Source organism: Symphodus melops (assembly GCF_947650265.1).
Source record: "Symphodus melops genome assembly, chromosome: 15".
NCBI lineage: Eukaryota > Metazoa > Chordata > Actinopteri > Labriformes > Labridae > Symphodus > Symphodus melops.
The window spans coordinates 14,405,952-14,424,293 of record NC_136705.1 but is presented as its reverse complement, the minus strand read 5'-3'; the positions used below and the strand labels follow the sequence as shown (position 1 = coordinate 14,424,293).

Below are 18,342 nucleotides of genomic sequence, written 5' to 3'. Positions count from 1 at the left end.
GTAGAGTTATGCTTAATGACAGTTAATAGATGTATTGCTGATGTCGACAAAGAGAAGTTTCCAAAGTAGATTACAGTTGCGATACATTAAGGCTCCCTTGACCTCCTCCTCAACTTTGACCACTTCCCAGAAACATTCAGCACAAAGCGATCCAAGAGCACCAAGTACTGCATTGTTTGGAAAAACAAATCCACAGTAGCACTCACATGCTCAAGTTCCAATCAAATTTAGATGGTGGACTTACAGTGCACAAACTACACCCGAAGAAAATGCAGCCCCTTCAAAGATTTTTTTTAGCTCATGGGGAGTTTTGATTTGATATAATTCTGTTTGACATTTTTAGCCTACAGGGATTGAAGATAGCAAAAGAAATCGTGATTTCTTTCCAAATGACTGAAATACCGGGTGGCAGACAGAATTCTTTTTCGACCCTTCTAGGGAAAAGCAATCCTTGCTAGTTCATCTAGCTTACTGGCGTTTGATGATTTACAACTGGTAACATGAAGTGTGTGGGTGTAATGGGAATCTGTTTCACTTTCTCATTAAGAAACATGAGAAGGCTGCTTCTTCTCTAATGGTTGTAAGCACTTTGGATGTGCTTTTACATGTATTAACACAAGGGCTGCATCCTCACTATATGGGTGTGTTACTGTGTTACTAATCCACTCCTGCTCAATGTTTTACCCAGAAGTCCTTATCATAACAAATCAAATAAAAAGCTTTTTTTTAATGGCTAATAATTGATTTAGCAATTGTTAAGTTGTTGAGTTTCCCTGCTCAGCCTTAGAGAAGCGGCTGTTCCTTTTCAAAGACGGCACATAAACAAATCTCAGGTGACACATTTAAAACGTACAAATGAGTTGTCAAGACTCGGCTGAGCAGAACTTGATAGAAGTGTCAGCTGTTGTATCTCAAAATGAAAGTCATTTGTCATCCCGTCAGTGTCGCTCGCTGTGTGGAAATAAATACACATGTGGCTGCAGTACGTCTGGGTAAAACACGAGCCAGGAGAGACGCTCTAGGGCTCGAATCAGCAATTCAATTCCAGAGTTGTCAAATCCACCGCCAACATCACAGTTTGTGTTCAATACAGAAGCAAAGAGGCAGAGAATGAAGAACAAAAGAGAGAGAGAGAGAGAGAGAGAGAGAGAGAGAGAGAGAGAGAGAGGATGAAGTGCTGAGAAGATTTCACCAAACATGGGATATGACAAAAGGATGAGGTGACTGAACTAAACACTAAAAAGATGAAATGATGCCATAAAAAGCAAAGTGAGAGAAAACAAATAGAGATGAGGTACCATTGGTGCTGTAGATGACATGCTGCTGTCTTTGGTGCTGCTGCTGCTTACTACACTGTTATTACTGTTGTTCCCCTGAGACTGGGGCAAAAAAAACAAACAAAAAAAACAACACAGAATGACTCCCACTGCTCCCATAAACCAACCTATGTGAGTCCAAGTGGAGATCAGGCATATGACTAATACAAGGCCAATATAAAAGGAGGAGAAGTCAGCGAGAGGACTTCAATACTTAACATGTTCATTGGAACATCTGTGTCAATAATCTGCTCCTTTCCGCTCTGTGCAGTTTACAGTCTTTGACTGCCTTCTATGGACCTCGATTAAAAGTGATCTCTCTAATCTGCAACACCATCCTTATTAGTGTAGCTACCTGACGCTGTAACCAGTTTGAGTGACAGGAGATACTTTATTTCTGGTATAAAGCTGTCCATTGAATGGGGGTTGAAGGGCTCTTTAAGTCTCACATCCTGAGCTATGCCCGTGTTTTGTGTCTAAAACTACCGCAGACGATGTAGGCCGTAAAAAAGAAGGAATACACAAAAGTTAGTAAGCAATACAATTTAAAACAACAAACATAATACAAAAGTGGATTTTAGTACGAACGAAAATCGACTGGAGAGAAAGAGAAACCACAAAGTTTGTATCTTAAACAAGTCGACTATTCCTTGCAGCAACGTAGCTAAAGCATGTGTAACCAAGTCTGACATTCATCTAATGATTGTTTCCAGTTCAGGTCTGTGCATGCAGTGGAAGGCCTTGATGACAAGTTCTTCTGTAACTGAGGACAAGTAAGTGTGTGTGTGTGTGTAATGTATGTTTTTTATTTCTTTTATTTTCTTATGCAAAGCCACACAACTTTTACAAAACAAACTTAAAAAGCATTTGGAATTATTTAGAATAAGAAACATGTTTGATAACAGCCTCTGTCCATCACACTGTAGATATAACAGTGGACTCACAAGAATATCACATATTGCTTGCTTTTTGAGAAATGCAGGGTTTCTAGCCTTTTTTTTTTTTGAGTGTAAAGGTTCACATCTCTCTGCTGCTCTAAATATCCTCCTGCAGGTCGCTTGACTTTATGGAAGTGTAGTGCTAGCACTCTTGGAGTTCTGGTTAAGTATTATTGCTCGCTCAACCCAACATTCACTTTTGTCATGTTTTGTTAGAAACTCGAGTAGAGGTTCAGCTGCATGATGACAGATGGAGTGTATGATGTGAACAAGAAAACACAGTTTGAACTGGACTCTGCCTCGAGCTGACCGGAGGGGGGGGAAAAAAAGGAAGAGAGGCTTCGAGAATGCAAATCAGTCCTCTATAAAGAAAGTTAAGCGGTGTGAACGGATTGATTGCATCAACAAAAAGGTTCGGAGCAAAGTGCTGGGAGCTCTTTGGCTGTTTTTCTGCAACTTCAAAATAAGGAAATCTCCAACAGTGCTTGAAAGTATTTTGGAAGCTTCTGTGGCAAATCTAAATTATCTTCTGACAGAATTACTAATGTGCACCACTGAGAGCACAGAGCAACATTTCACTTACATTATACAAAGTTTTACAAAATCTGTCTTTTACGTGTGAATCAGAATAACTCAAAGTGTTTGTTATTTATTCGTACTATCTTGGAATCACGTTACCTTACAATATGGACACAAGATTTTATTTTCTTAACAAGTGACCAATACATACATGGCAACTATTTACAATAATTTCAGAGCTATCTATTTTTTTTCTTCACATTCACAGAGATATTTTCCTTCAGAGAGATATAAAAACATATTTGTCTTTCAGAGTTTGTGCCAAACTGCAGGCCTTTTTTTAACACAAGATCTCTGTGAGAGAGTGTTTCCCCAACAGTTATATATAAAAAAAAAAAGTTGTTGACAAGAAATGAAATCTTTAAAGAAGTGTTTTATTTATAACTAGGCATCAAACACAAAATCAGCACCAGCTGAAACTGTCTTGACTGTATGTGGTTCAAAATAAATTATCTGCAGATGACCAGGACAGCTGTTTTCTATACAGGAAAGAGGACAATAGGAATAATGATGACGCAATAAATAAATAATTAAAAGAACGAACGATTAGTTTTGATGTTTATGGTGGTTATTTATTTTCTTACTCCCTGATCCCATCATCAGACCACTTGTCTCACTGTGAATGTGTTTCTCGTTGAGAGCTGAAATGGTTTTGGTGGCGCTTATGGCAGAAGGGGATGCAAAGATGTTGGATGGAGTTGGAAAATCCAACATATATTGAACAAGACAGAAACTGTCATGGTCGACGCCTCAAGCATATCTGTCCCGGTGGGGAAAAAAAAAAAAAAAAAAAAAGAAACAGAGAGGAGGGAGGGGAGGAACTGAGGGGGATATACTCAGAAAGACGAAGAGAGGATAAACATGATAAAAGAACAAAAAACGACGGAACAGATCTCACCATCAAACAAACACTTGAGCTGGACTTCCTTTTCTGACAGACAGCAACAGAAAGGAGGAGGAAAAATAAGGGTTCATCGGGAAACAAGAAGGCTAATCAGAAAACACTTCAGAGAAGTGAAGCTGTAAGGTTGATCCCAAAAAGAGAGAAAAACTAAAAAGCTGCATAGGGATGAAAGGAAGATAAGAAAAAAAGGATACTAAAAGGGATTCAGGAGGATTATTAAGAATCAGGAGGCAGGGAAAAAAAACAATCAAAGGAGTTCTTTTTTTACAGGATAACTGGACATTTTGTGGGAAAAACAGGTTAAGTGATGTATTTCAATAATATTCTGGTCTTGTTTCGGAGGGATTTATTAACTGATAAAGCTACTGTATGTGTTTTTGGCCCTTGTTGATCAGGGTGCTTCACTGCATGCATTGACACGGACTGTCCAAAGAAAAGTGAACGTCGAGGCATAATGGCAGCTCAAATCTAAGAGAGAGAAACCTGGTGGTTAAAATGAAGACAAGCTTTTAAAGGCTTTTGGTCCTATTATTTCCCTTCATCTAACTTTTCACTCATCTCACAATTAACTGCTAAACATGAGTAAGCTGCTACTTAGTTTACTTAGCACTAAAACACATGGATTATTCAACGGCAAATATACTGAACCTAGTGCTTTTCATACACGTCTCATATCAAAGAAACACAGAGGACGTGGGGTGACTGACAGTAGAAGACAGGAGAGTAAGACAGTTAATAAGTCACAATAAACATGAAATAATTTAACAGTCCAGTTATAAATCCCTCATTTGACAGGGAGCTTACCTTCACTCCATCCGACTTTTTGTTTAGTAAGGTTTTGCATGCTGGAAGAAGGAGAGAAAAGATGGTGAGGACACAGTTTTAGACGCTGCTTTTGCATGCTCATGGTGTTTTAGAAACTTCAGCTTCATTTTCTACAGACAATACATGCCTCTTTTCTTTGATAGAGATTAAGAACAATTTTATGTTTTTATTGCAGGATGTTTTTGTGTGTGTATTGTGAGGAAGTCTATTTTAACCGGAAACACATTAAAAACAGAAAACAAAATAAATATATATCCATTAAAATGTACAGCAAGTCCTATGTTTGACATAATTATAAACGTTTTGAGGAGCTGAGCCTTTACAGCTTTCAGCTGATGCCGAACCACCAAATATAAAAAAAGAATAATCAAGTACACAAACTTAGAAATGCATCTCCCATACTTATGTTTTAAATTATTTTATTTATATTACATTGTTTTACTTTTCACATTAATCTGAAATTATTTTACTTTTTCATCAGTAACATATTCATCCATTCATTAAACTTTGGAAGAACAGATTCAAAAACAAACATTCAAAGAAAGTCAAACAAAACATGAAAAACATTCGAGCTTTGCTTGTTATTAGAATACACTGATCTAAATTGATTGATCAGTGAGCATCCTCCCTTTAGTGAAGCCTCACAGGGGTAAATATGACTGGATGAATAAAAATAAAAATCTAATTGAGCAACGAAAACCAAAACATGCTTAGAATTCAGCAATAATAATAATAATAATAATAATGTTGTTAATGTCTTAGTAAAAAAAAAATATACGGTTTGTTCTATGTGCTACAGCTAACATTGTCAACTGTGGCTGACAACCAGAAAATAATGACACAAAACTGTTTACTGTGATAACACATGTTTGTGTTCTCTCCTTTGTTCACATGTCATCTGCATGCATTCATAACTTGACCACATCAAAAAAGTGGAATTAAAAACAGAGCACTGAAGAAAATGTCCACAAGCATGCACACACACAAACAAAGACTTGTATGTAAAACATATAGTCATTTATCAAGTATTGAAACACCCGGATTTGTGTTAGTCATGTTCCAGTCACCTTCCTTACTTCCATTTATCAGGTAAGAAGGAGGGCAAGAAAACAGTCGTATTGAATATCTGCATCCTAACTGAAAACTGACTACAACAACTGAAGACACAAACACCTGTCAGGTTTACATTATGTGAGAGATATTTGTTCATCAGTTGAAACAGGTGGCGGGGGTTCATGCAATGAAAGTGGCTCATCAATATGTTCGGCATGCAGTATCCCAGGAGTGTATTACCAACAGTTATGAGACTGTTCAGAAACCTATCACCTAAGAACCATACCCTTCACTGACGCTCATCATCATGACCGTCAGTGAAGGCAAGAAACAAGCTTAAAGTGATATCCGTCACTTTAACTTATTATTGCACCATCCCAATCAATCAATCAATCCGACCATAACTCCTGGAAGAACGGTCTTTAAGCAACCAGCTCGCTCGCCACGACGACAGCCATTTACCTTAAAAGAGCTCAGTATGACAAACACCAGCTGTCAAACAGGGAACGACGCATGAAAAATCCTACTCACAGGGATTACTGAGACCAATGTGCTGGACAGCAAGGCGTTGTGCTCGTCTGGTTTTTAGTTTGAAATGGGCTATTTCAAGACTATGTGTGGGAAATTGTAAACATGAGAATAAGGATTCCCTTTAATGTAAAGTGTTAAATAAAGGTCAAGGTCGTGATAAGGTCAGTGAATGATTAACATTATAAAACAAAAGGAATCATTACTCACACATGATAAGGGCTTAATGGCAATACATTGGATGATGAGGCTGAGGCACATCACATTTTCTTTTTTCTCTTTACTCTTCAGTTGTGTTAAAATGATACTTACACATCTCTAAATATACTACTTGATTGTAAGTTAAGTCATTGTTGGCTCTCTTTCTTCTTAATAAAACCTTCTATGCGTCTTTTACCCACAAGTAAAGGTACAAAAGGCCTTCTGCTAAATGAGGTAGGGTAGGTCGACATAAAAGGAACCTTTCACACAAACATGCAGCCTGAAGTGCAGGAATTATAACCTGAAAGCTAATAGCTATGTACTGTACTACCCACAACTATCTTTGAATACACATGGCTGACAGGTTTCTGTTTTATATGATTGTCATTTATGTCATTTGTTATACTTGTCTACTATGGATCTCTTATGTGTTGTACTGCATTATGATGAACCAAATGAAGACATTGGTCTCAATATCACGACGTTTAAGCACAAGACTTTATGTGGTTTTGGTACTTGCCATAGAAGCTTTCAGAAAATCTAAGAAAAAAAAGGTCTTGGAGTCAGCTCTCTTAAGTTCAGTGTTGGTTTGAGATGCTGTTTGACGATCATGCCAGCACTTCGTTTAAAGCATAGTGACACTTCCAGGTTTTCGGTGGCTTTGTTTGTTCACACAAAAACAACGGAGCAGGCAGGAGAGAGGAGACAGAAAAGATAACACAGTGCACTTTACATTCTGTTTATCCAGCTTCCCATGCAGTTAGGCATACTGTGCTGTGCGCTACACATGCTCGGCTGGCGTTAGTGCCAGAGCCATGCGGTTGGAAGGTTGAAGCGATCACAGGCAGGCATCGACTGGGCATCCCAATATTGTGGGTACAAACCAATTCAAAAGGAGGTTGGGAGGTTGAATGTTGATGTGTCCATTTCCATTTGTAGTATAAAAGGTTCAACTTGTTCCGCAGCAGAAGAAAGAGATACACTATGCGGTCTTGTTGTGTTAATGCAGAGGTGTGTAAACAGAGCCTTACTAGGCAGCAGCTGCAGCACTTGGAGGTCACAGGGTCATGCTGAGTGTCAGTTAAATAGCTGTGGCGTTCGACACAGGAAATTAAACAGCCTGTCCTGAAGAGGAGCTCGGTTCATTAGAGTGTCAAAACAGCGACAGTGCTGAAAGGTTCAAAACTGAACTGTTTGTGGTGACTATTTACATGTTTATTTGTCTGTGTGCGTGTGTGTGTGTGCGTGTAGGATGCCCCAGTGCAATGACAACCATTCAAAAGTGTTTCATCACTGTGCAGTAGCAGCAGGCACGAGGTGGAGGGTTTCAAGCAGCAGGTTCAAATCGCCTGAGTTTGAAGTTGGCATTGCCGGACTACAACACCCCCTCGAGCACACGTACCTTCCTGTGCCATTGTGGCCGTGCTGGTGGTGGCGGCAGGGCTGGTATGCTGCCGTCCCACTATTGGACAGAGAGGGATTCAATATGGAGGCATAGGTGGGTCAAGAGCCTCACTGAAGCTGGATAGCCTTCAATAAACTTTATGTCAAGAATGACATCGATGGGGTTTCTGAAAAGTGTTTGGTTCAAGATGGCATACTGATCCTGTGCCATCTAATGAACTGACAATGTTGTACCTCTGGTCATTTTATTTGGATAAAGTGAAGCAATCGACGGGAAATCCTCTATGCCACACAAAAACCTGTATCTCGATTTTTAAATCTCATTTTAAAGAACACTTCCTGGTCTATAGTTAAGCACAAAGTTTTGACCTGTCTTGAATCTTTAGTCTTGACACATCCTGAACATTAGAAAGCGGATGGCTGTTAACCACAGGAGCTTGTTTGCTTCCACTAAAGCCTGCAGTATAAACACAGGGCAAATATCCATTAATCATCTTGCCTGCAAATTGGGTGTTCAAATTGAAGTGCACTGTGTTTCAGTGATCGAAGTACTTACAAGGTGGAAAATCACAACAGCCAAGAAGGCTGACGAGCAAATGTGGACAGGACTACAATTTTGCAGTTAAGAAAATTAGATTCAGGCAGAAGGACATATTGATCGCAGACAGGAAGTAAAGCAGAAGACAATCAGTAATATCTGTTCCTTGACCTGTGTGAGAGATCAGACCAGGGAGAGGTGTGCCTGTCTTTCTTATTTGATGAAATGACAAGAGAACTTTTTTTTACACAAAAACATTTTGTTTCTATGAACCCAGCTGTTTCTTTGTGTTGTATCTCTCCTTGTTTAGACTTAAAGGGCCAAATGTTATTGTTTTCTATGTTGTTTGATTTGCAAAGCTGCAAAGCTCACCTGAAAAGTTCCTGGACACCAACATCGTTGTGAGGATAGCTCCCTAGAGGGACAAAATAAATAAAACATCACAGAGATGTGTGTGCCGAGTCAGAAATTCATGTAATGATTTCCAGTTGAGGTATTTGTGATTATGCCAAGTCTATATCTAATCAAGAACAATAGCATGTGTGTGTGTGTGTGTGTGTGTTTTTGTGTAGAAGTACATGACCACACTCACTTTCAGTTTCCTCCTGGCGTTAAACTTGCGCAGACACTCCACAGTCTCCTGACGGTGCATCATGGAGGCCACAGTGGAGCGTTGCTGTATGCAGAGGAGAGGAAATCACAATATTCCTGAATGCACTGCTTTAACTCTTATTCGATCAAATAAGATGAAAAGTCCTGATAATACAGCCATGGCGGGAATTGAAGTCAAAGACTATAAGCATCATACTGTTTTTTTTTTCATTTTGACATAATCACATCACTATAATAAAATTGGATCCTTGTTTAAGTTTAAGTTTGTCTGATTACATTTAAGGCCCTCTATGACCTTTCTCGCTGTCATATCTCTGACCTGTTTATTTACTTAAGGCTCTCTTGTTTACTGTACTGATTCGACTGTTGACTGAAATGTTTTTGTTAATTTACTGGCCAATCAGAACTACATATTTCCATGAGTATTGTATATTTTTCTACATTTCTCTGTGTTGTTTAGAATATGTAGTCTTGAGAAGGAGGGTGGGGATGCCAGCATTTAAACTTTTTTTTTTAAATGCTGGGGGTAAAAAAAAAATGATTTGAAAACCAGAAGAAGACAAGTGTGACGTACGCAGACCCAGGGATGCTTGATGGCCTGGTCGGCAGTGATCCGTTTGGCAGGGTTAATGGTTAACATCTGATTGATCAGATTCTTGGCCTCAGGGGTCACTGTGTCCCACTCTGGAGAAGGAAACTGAAAATAAAGAGGAAGAAATGTTAAGAAAGTTAAAAAAGAGAGTATAATCAAATATTTCTGCCCCCCTTTATCCCCATCCTCAGGGGCTTAAGGGCTGTGGCTCAGCGGTAGAGTCAGTCATCTATCAAACCCAAGTTGCTCCCCTCTGCTTCGTCAGTGACATATGAATGGGTACGAATGAGATTGGTTAATACTGATGGACACTTTACATAGCAGCCTCTGCTACAGTGTGTAAATAGAAGACTAGAAAAGCATTCCACAAGCTGCTTTACCAGAAAACATTTTATCGATGCAGCACTGAAATGTTTTTTGCTAAAGATCAAAGCTGGCAGGATGTACTTCAAACATTAGACAGCAGCGGATCACTGACATAAAGGGTTAAAAAAAGACACTGAAGGTATCTGTATGACTATGATAAAAATGCAGATTCTTACTCGTGCTTGTCACAGTCACTTCATAACAACTCTCATAATATGCCCATTCATTGGATGTGGTTGCTACTTATTATGAATAATGTTATGGGGGATAAATTCTTCTCTCCCAGAGGACTTTGACAAGCTCTGATAAATAAGCCCACTGCTCTCTGATAGTTCATCACTAATCTCTTATCTCAAGGTTTTGAGTTTTATATCAGCTGTACAGCCTAATGATCTGAAAATGTTGTTTGTTCAGCACCTGTTGGGAGCTGAGGTACAGAGCTTTTCTTGTACGTAATTACCAATTTAAAAATTCTTAAACAAAACTTTCCCCATTAAGCAAGGCTCCCTGGGTTTTTTTTGGGGGGGGGGGGGTTACATCTGAAGCCTGTAATCATAATATACTGTGACACAAAAGCAGGCAAACTAAATGCTGAGTGTGTGGGCCATGATACACCTCAGGGAGTGTTCTTCTTCTGAAGTTTTGAAGCTCATACAGATGAGGAGGAAGGTGACTACAAGATGATGATGTCAGTACTCACGTCGTAAGCACCAGCCTTAATTTGTTGGTACAACTTATGTTGATCCTCATCCCAGAAGGGAGGGTAGCCCACCAACAAGATGTACAGTATCACACCTGCCACACACACAGAACCCATGTAGGCACATGAATATAAATAACACATAAAAAGCATAGACAATGTAGTTTCAGTGAAATGTTTTTTTTCTAATCATTCATAGGTAGCATGACAACAAATAAGATGGAAAGTGAATTTTTCAAAAACTGACCACATGCCCATATGTCCACCGGTTTGCCGTAAGGGTCCTTTCTCAACACCTCCGGTGATAGATACCCTGGAGTTCCTGCAAAACCTGCAAATAAATCGTTGCACAAATTTTAGATTTGTCATCAAATCAGTGAAACCTGCCCTATTTATGGAAAAGTAATAAACACAATGAATATTCTTTCGGAATATAAAATCCAGCCATTGAGCAGCGGAACAAAAAGCTCAAACGTGCACAAGAAAGACTGTTTGTTGTGTCAAATTTATTGAGTACTTATATTAATAAAATCAATATAAGAAAAACTCCACATGGTTGTTCAAAATGTCACAAACGTATTCTTCACTTATCTATTCAACAGTCTCACTCATACTTTCTCAATCAGTGCTGTTGGTTTTCTTGCAGAAGGAAACTTTGGGACGACGAAAGAGAAGAAATGTCCTACCAAACCATGCCTGTTGGTCTCCCTGCACCTCAATGGCTAGACCAAAGTCAGCCAGCTTCACTGCTGCTCCCTTCATCTTACTGGCCAGGAGAAGGTTCTCTGGCTGCAACACACAGGAGAAAAGAGCTTTTTAGAAAGACATTTCTTATTCAGGTTGCATCTTGGGACTATAGTCAAGTTTGTTTTGAAGGCAAAAAAACAGTTACTCTGTAATAGTGTCTATCTTTCATTTAAAGTGTTTTAATCAGCACTTTAAGATAGAATAAGTTATAATCAATCATTGTGATGTATCCTCGAGCATACTCGTGAGGAAACACAATTACATGTATTATATTTAGGGGAAGAAGAATTCCGCATGCGTCCTGTTTCATCCTGTTTTATTGAGGCATGATTTGGTTAAACGGCCTCCCCCAAAGGAAAGACCTTCGACGTGAGCTGTCGTATACACAAACCTGTTGTAAAAAGTCAGGACTTTTCAGAGACGTTAAACGACATCTTATGCATGATCCCCTGCATGAAGGCTCAAATAGCTGTTTGAGAATTGTGAAGTCCTTGTAAGAAGAGTTTCTGAGAGGGCACAGTGCTTTCTACGATCTTAGCTTTCAGTCGTTTTTAACATGTTTGTTTTTTTTGAAGGAGTTTCTGTTTTTGGACTTCCCTACCCATCCACATAAACATTACACAAAAATGAAAGAGAACAGTTAATGCTGGTGAATGCATACATAATGCATTGTAATGGAATATAACCACTGAATAGTCTTTGATTGGAGATCTCTGTCCAGTGACACAGACGCTCAATGATCACATAACTAATGTTCTTTTGCAAGTAAGCTGCCTTTCAAAAAGCTGAAGATTGAGGGGAAATAGGTCAAAAGAATGCCTATACTGTGCAATAAAAGGAAAAGTCACATGACCTACGGTGGCCATGCTGGTGCTAGCATCCTTCTCCACTGGCAATAGTTCCCTTCTTATAGTATGATTAATGTCGGCCTGGGAAACTGTAATGTGTTTGTTATTAATTGGTTACAGACCACTGATTTAAAAACTCTTCCCCAATTTATTCACAAATGTAGCACTTGACTTTATGCATGCAAGCAAAGGCGCTCCCGCAGAATTAATAGTGTTTAAAGCATCTGCCTCCTCACAAGAAGAAAACCAAAACAGTATATTTTTTTGTTTTAAATCTGTTTGTGTAGAGGGGGAAAGTTTCTCAAACCAGGCAAGGTAAACAAGTCTGACAACACTTGTAAGTTGTAACTGCCTTGAAACAAAGCCTGTTCCTTCTCATCTGACAGTCTGGATGTTTCTCTTTCTCCATCTAGTAATCCATCAATCTATCTATCCCTACTTCCAACCACAGTTTCTATTGAGCTGAAACAACTGGAGAGAGATGGAAAAAAAAAAAAAAAGGAAAATGCTAAAAGGACAGAGAGCAGGACTGAGGGCGTCTGAAGAAAAAAAGAGGGAGAAGGAGACAGATAGAGACAGATAGATGGGTGGTGGCATAATGAGTCCCTTTGCTGGTGCTGCAGCAGCCGGGTGACCTCACCCCCACAGTTACCATGGCAACCAGTCTGCCACCAGCCGAGAGCACTCAACTCTTTCTCTGTAATTCCTGTTTTGCTTTCAGCAGCAGGCCCTCCCAAGGTGACAGAGAGGCCAACATATGAGATGTGGGGGGTCACAACTCTTCATGGCATCATTAGTATTTTCATGCCTCCAATTCGGCTTAATTCCCTGGACGTTCTTGAAAAAGGTCAACACCATAAATCAGATGTAGCTTCCTTCACAGCTGGAGGGTTCCCAGAGAAACTAACCCCATGAAGCTGATTTAGCTTTGTTTTCAAAGAACAGGGAATCAAATCAAGCTGTAAACAAGGCATTGATCATCTTTAATAGAGATGCACGAATCACTAATGCCAGCAGATATGGAGCTCATAGCATTGATTTGATAGTGTATCGCTGGACACCAAATAGTGAAATAGTCGGTGCCTTTTTAGTTCAAGTTAGCTAATTGAGTCACTATATTGAATTCTGAATCAGCTTATTCCAACCCTTTACAGAAGCTGTCTGCCAAATGAGAGTGACATCATGTAATGGATTAGAAGTTAAACCAGGATAAATATTCAGATCCAAGGCTTCATTTTAGGCTTCTTGAGCATCATTTGAGACACATTTCCCCGAATTCAACCTGACAAATTTGTGTTTTGTAAACACTACTAGACTTCAAAATATATGTCAGTGGATGTAAATGCTCTTTGGCTGAATGAGTTTGTAAGAAATGATGCAGCTGATGAGGCCCTGAGAAAGTTGCACATTGAAATGAATGCATGTTATTTCTGCCCTCTGTCCACATCAACAGCGTCATCATCTCTAAAATTCTTTGGCTCAAAGTTCATTACACATCGAGATCCATTTGCAAGATTAAAAAAAAAAAAAAAACATCAATGAAAAGCAGGTAAAATTCATTTGCACCACCCTCACAAAACAGACCGCTCACCTCCGGATTTATGCTCTGATTTTGTTCGGTCTCGTAAAAGTAATGGACAAGATTGTTAAGTATACGAGGCCCGTGAACTCAACCCTAGGTAATACAAATGTGGTGCTTATATCTCAGTTCACTTTGCTCTCTTCATTCACTATACTGTTAAAATCAAATCAAAAACAGCTGAGCAGGTCAGAGGGCTGCAGCAAAATCGTCACTGGCTGTCATCGCACCACCAGACCTGCTATTTATAGCAGCTGGTTTGCTTTCGTCACTCCTCAGCGGTGCAGGATGGAGGGGAAGGGGGGAAAGGCAAAAAGGAAGAAGGAGAGGGAAGAGGACAAAAGGGGTGGAGTCATAAGGCAAACTGCAAATAAAGGGGAGAAAAGAGGTGAAGAGAAAAGAGGGATGACACTGAAGTTGTTCTGAACATCACAGCCTGGCATCTGCATGTGTGTGTGTGTGTGTGTTTTAGGGCTGTTATGAAACCCTCCAAACTGCATTCACCACATCGTGCTATAATGCATGTCTGAGTGTTTATGCTGCGAGATAGTATAGGAGGTCCACTCATATTTACCACAGGTGTGTAATAACTCACCTTCAGGTCTCTGTGCACAATGTCATGCTGGTGGATATGACTGACGCTCTCCAGGATCTGATTGATGCAGTGGCTGCAAGAGACGGAGAAAGATGAGACACAGAGAAGAGACACATCTGTCAGTCCAAAAACCGAGGACACTCGACCACACACAAGAAAACACATCAAGTTAAACTTAACACCGGGTCTTCACATCTTTTGATCCTTTGTGTTCATTCGATTATTTTTCAGGGTGATTTAAAGGATGAGAGGTATCCGAGGTCAGAGGTAATGTAAAACTCTCAAGAGGCCCACAAAATAACTCGTAATACGTATTCTTACAGGAAGTACCACCAGCAATGTTGAAAATAGCTCTGAGGACTTAGAATTGGGAAGCACAACAAGACAAGAAAGGAAAGGAATGGCATAGAGACAAAAAAAAAAAAAAAAACTATGACAAATGGAAAGAGTTGAAGAGAGGGGCATTAAAAGTGGGTAAGTTTCTCCTGGTACAACATCGTCTGACCTTGAAGCTAAGTGTGGTTGGAGAAATTCTCTGTTGCAGCGGTAAGTTTAAACAATGTCCAACATGCTACAGGTCTGTCTTTCTATAAGCGTAGAGTATTACATTTAAACATACAGATAATTAAACCACAAGCGTTTACAAACTGATTAAATGAAGAATTAGTGGTAACATGTTTCAACAGTGGGTGCAATGTGCAACAATGCGAGCCTTCCCTCTCAACATTTGACACAACTAAAACCTCTCGGATATTTATGTACGAGTACGCAAGACCCTTGTAAGAGGCAAAATTCCTCCATAGTGCAGACATTATTGTGAGGATGGTTGTATACGAGGGGGGAATGGCTCAGTGGATTTTTGTGTGAATGAGCGTGGGGAAGGAAGTGGAGCAGCCAGGGTGAGTGTGTTGTTGAGGCAGTGAGGTTATGTAAGTTATGTAAGCTTGTCCTTGGTTACAAATCAGCTATTTTGCTGGTCTGATGCACTGCTAAAATCACTTTTTTTTCTTCTTCTCCTAAACAAGGCTGAGGGTCGACACTCAGTGAAGTCAGGGTCAGCAGCAGGGGTGCTCACACATTTTGAGAGAGTGTCCTCTCTTTGTAAGAGAATCTCTGCGAGTGTTCTGTCCAAATTAGGCTAAATCTGAACTTCACATTCACACTGCCTGTTACTGCAGCTTATTCAGGCCCCGTCGGAGAACCCTTTCGCTGATCGCTTAGTCTCTTTCATGTGTCCAATCTTGAGCTTATCCTGTCCATGTATTTGTCAGGGCAGGTTCCATTTTACAGACCAATATCAGATAACCGGGTAATCTGTTTTTTAGTAATGTAGAAGTAGTTAACGTCATTATTTTGAATGTTTAAGTCAAAAAGTAACCAACTCTAACGAGTTTCCCCAAAGTTTGATTTAATCTGCACAGACAAGAAAAGTTTTGTGCTGCAGTGCAAAAACGCAGCTGCTACGACTGACAAAGGGAAAAATAAGCTTTAAAAACTTTTAACAGCTTTTCCATTATTTATTAATGAAAATAAATTTAAAAACCCCAAGTGACATGTTCAAAAATAAAATGCTCACTGAAAACAACATCAGTAAGCAGGCTGGGAGAAACCACAAGCACTGCTGCTGCTGCTGCTACAGAATCAAGTGCATTCACTTGGTCCTTTCTGGCAAAGTAAGGGTTCATTTTGGTCTTTAAAGATGTTCTACGCAGGAGAGTTGACAAGTTACTCAAAGAACTGCTGCACATAACATGTTCACATGTTAGCATGATGATATACTGTACCTGGCATCTGCCTCGCTGTAATACTCTCGAGCAACAATGTCCTCAAACAGCTCTCCTCCAGTGACACTGCAGACATACACATTGACACATTAAAGACCGGCTCGTTATTGAGAACATGATCCTCGTAGCTCCACCTTGTTTTGTGTAAATATGGAGCTCTGTGTACTTAGAACTTAACAACTGTCGCTTTCAGAGGCCACTTGACCAGTTGCTTATTGAACAAGCTGATTTAGCCCGTCTGACTTATTTGTGCGTCAGAAAAATTAAAGCAACAAAAACTTGATAGCTTTGGAGCTTCAAACAATGACAAGTGAGGACTACTTCTATGAACTACACATTTTAAAATCTACTCAACAAATTGTGGTTCTGTTAAATGTTATCAAACATTTACTATGGAAACTAAGGGAGTATTTTCTTATAGACTTTTATACAACTGGACTTTTTGATGCATGTAAAAGATCTTTGAACACGTTTTAGAGCCAGGTCTCTTTTTTGGAAAAGTCTGCGAAAGCAATTTTTCTTCAGAACAAAATAAATATTGAACCTCTCATCTGTTTACATCTTTGTCATTGAAGAGTTCTTCAAATATAGATAACGGTGTTGGAATAGGCGTCCAGTACTGGAGAAATGCAGTAATGGGCTGTAATGTGGTTCACTTACAGGTCAAAGACAAGGTAATGGAAGCCTTCCTCTGAGATGCTGTCATGGAGTCGAACTAATGAAGTAATAAGAAACAGAGAAAACCTTTAATAAGAAAATCAGTCGTTTATGTCAAACATCACGGATAATGTAAACGATCTATTGCAGTCAGAACACCAGGGTTGGTACATTTAGTCATCAACTTGATTAAATATATAAATTAGACAGCTATGGTGGTTTGATGATATAACAATGGGTAATCTTTTCTTTTATTATTTAAAAAGGGGCACACTTCATCCCAGCAGGTAGAGAAGGTATTATCAAGGCTACGTTGTTATCCGAGCTGCTGGAGTTCATTTCAAAACCTGTCCCTTTGCTTCATGTCATCTGCTCTCTCCTCTCTCTGTCCTGTCTCTTCTCAGCTATCACTTTCAAACCCTAAAAAAGCCAAATGACAAAGAAATGATATGAAGAAAAAAAATGTATGGATCTTTATTTGGATGACTGATGAGACTACTTGCCTTCATAGTATCTCATTAAGTGGTTGGTTGTCTGAATCCTGGATTATATTAGAAATTTACCAAGAAAAAGTTGTAAACTAAATATACAGAGGTTTTAGCTTTCAGGGATTACTTTACATTTGTATACCAAATTATGTAAACATTATTCCATTTAAACTGGGAACAACAATACAACATTATGACACATGTAAAGGACCATCTTTATAGATGACCTTTTAACTGTCTGCATATTTAGTCCTATCTTCCTAATGCTAATCTGTGAACAATGTGGAATCGTAGTTTTCAATGACCAATGACAAGAGCAGATCGGCTGAATAATCAGATCAGACTTGGCGCACGTGGGGACTCCATATTTATTTCTTATTTTTGTCCCTTCGTGGGGGATTCTGAGCGTTCGAAACACAGGCAGGTGAGAGAGTCTGCATGGAGCGACAGTACATGAAAACAGACGCTTTAAAAATAGATATGAACCCCAAAAAGGGCAGAATATGGGACCTTTAAGAACACAAGGTTTCCAGCAGCAGAGCTTTTTTCCTGCCTCTCTAAAATGATCCACTCGACGGCCCAACTGTTGGTTTGCAAAGCCCGACTGCCACCTGTCTCTTTGGCAACCTAGAAGTAGCTCTTGGATGATGAAGTTGACAGAATGGATGCCATATTTTAATCATTCATAATTAATTTGATACTGATCATTCCTTTTAGTTTTTGTCTCTGTAACAGGATGCTCAAAAGCAGGCAGTGGACAGAGTTATTGCCAACATGGACAACTTAAGCCAGTGGCTCTTCTTTAGAAATGGATTGGCCTACTAAACTGACTGCTCACAAGTAGATTAAAAACCTGCTCAAGTCAAGGTGGGTGAAGGTGCCAGAGTGTCTAAATTAAAACTGGAAAGGTTGTACAGATTAGACTGTACTTCATTCACATGATTTGCTTTTTAAAGCAAAGAATGCTTGACACGCTCTCCCCATGAGAATGGGGAAGATGCACATCCAATAAAAAAGAAAAGCTGAAGAAGAAAAAAAAAGACGAAAAGGTTGCTGATGAGCAGGAATCACATGGGATGAAGAAGAAC

At 39.4% G+C, this 18,342-nt stretch overlaps 1 protein-coding gene across 14 annotated transcripts in view; it reads right to left on the bottom strand.

Moving 5' to 3' along the window:
- Positions 1 to 18,342, bottom strand: part of camk2g2 (calcium/calmodulin-dependent protein kinase (CaM kinase) II gamma 2) — a 46,967-nt gene that overhangs the window by 8,099 nt on the left and 20,526 nt on the right. For 4 of the 14 annotated variants that reach the window (XM_079362796.1, XM_079362797.1, XM_079362787.1 and 1 more), the window contains exons 4-13: positions 16,770 to 16,824; positions 16,110 to 16,175; positions 14,326 to 14,398; positions 11,243 to 11,345; positions 10,804 to 10,887; positions 10,557 to 10,651; positions 9,473 to 9,595; positions 8,879 to 8,962; positions 8,659 to 8,701; positions 4,542 to 4,582 (exon numbers count right to left, since the gene is read on the bottom strand). In XM_079362796.1, the coding sequence (XP_079218922.1) occupies positions 4,542 to 4,582; positions 8,659 to 8,701; positions 8,879 to 8,962; positions 9,473 to 9,595; positions 10,557 to 10,651; positions 10,804 to 10,887; positions 11,243 to 11,345; positions 14,326 to 14,398; positions 16,110 to 16,175; positions 16,770 to 16,824 (767 nt within the window). Of the gene's footprint in view, positions 1 to 1,298; positions 1,380 to 3,731; positions 3,765 to 4,541; positions 4,583 to 7,746; positions 7,807 to 8,658; positions 8,702 to 8,878; positions 8,963 to 9,472; positions 9,596 to 10,556; positions 10,652 to 10,803; positions 10,888 to 11,242; positions 11,346 to 14,325; positions 14,399 to 16,109; positions 16,176 to 16,769; positions 16,825 to 18,342 lie in introns of all 14 variants that reach the window. The other 10 variants (XM_079362789.1, XM_079362791.1, XM_079362792.1 and 7 more) reach the window with 6 other exon arrangements.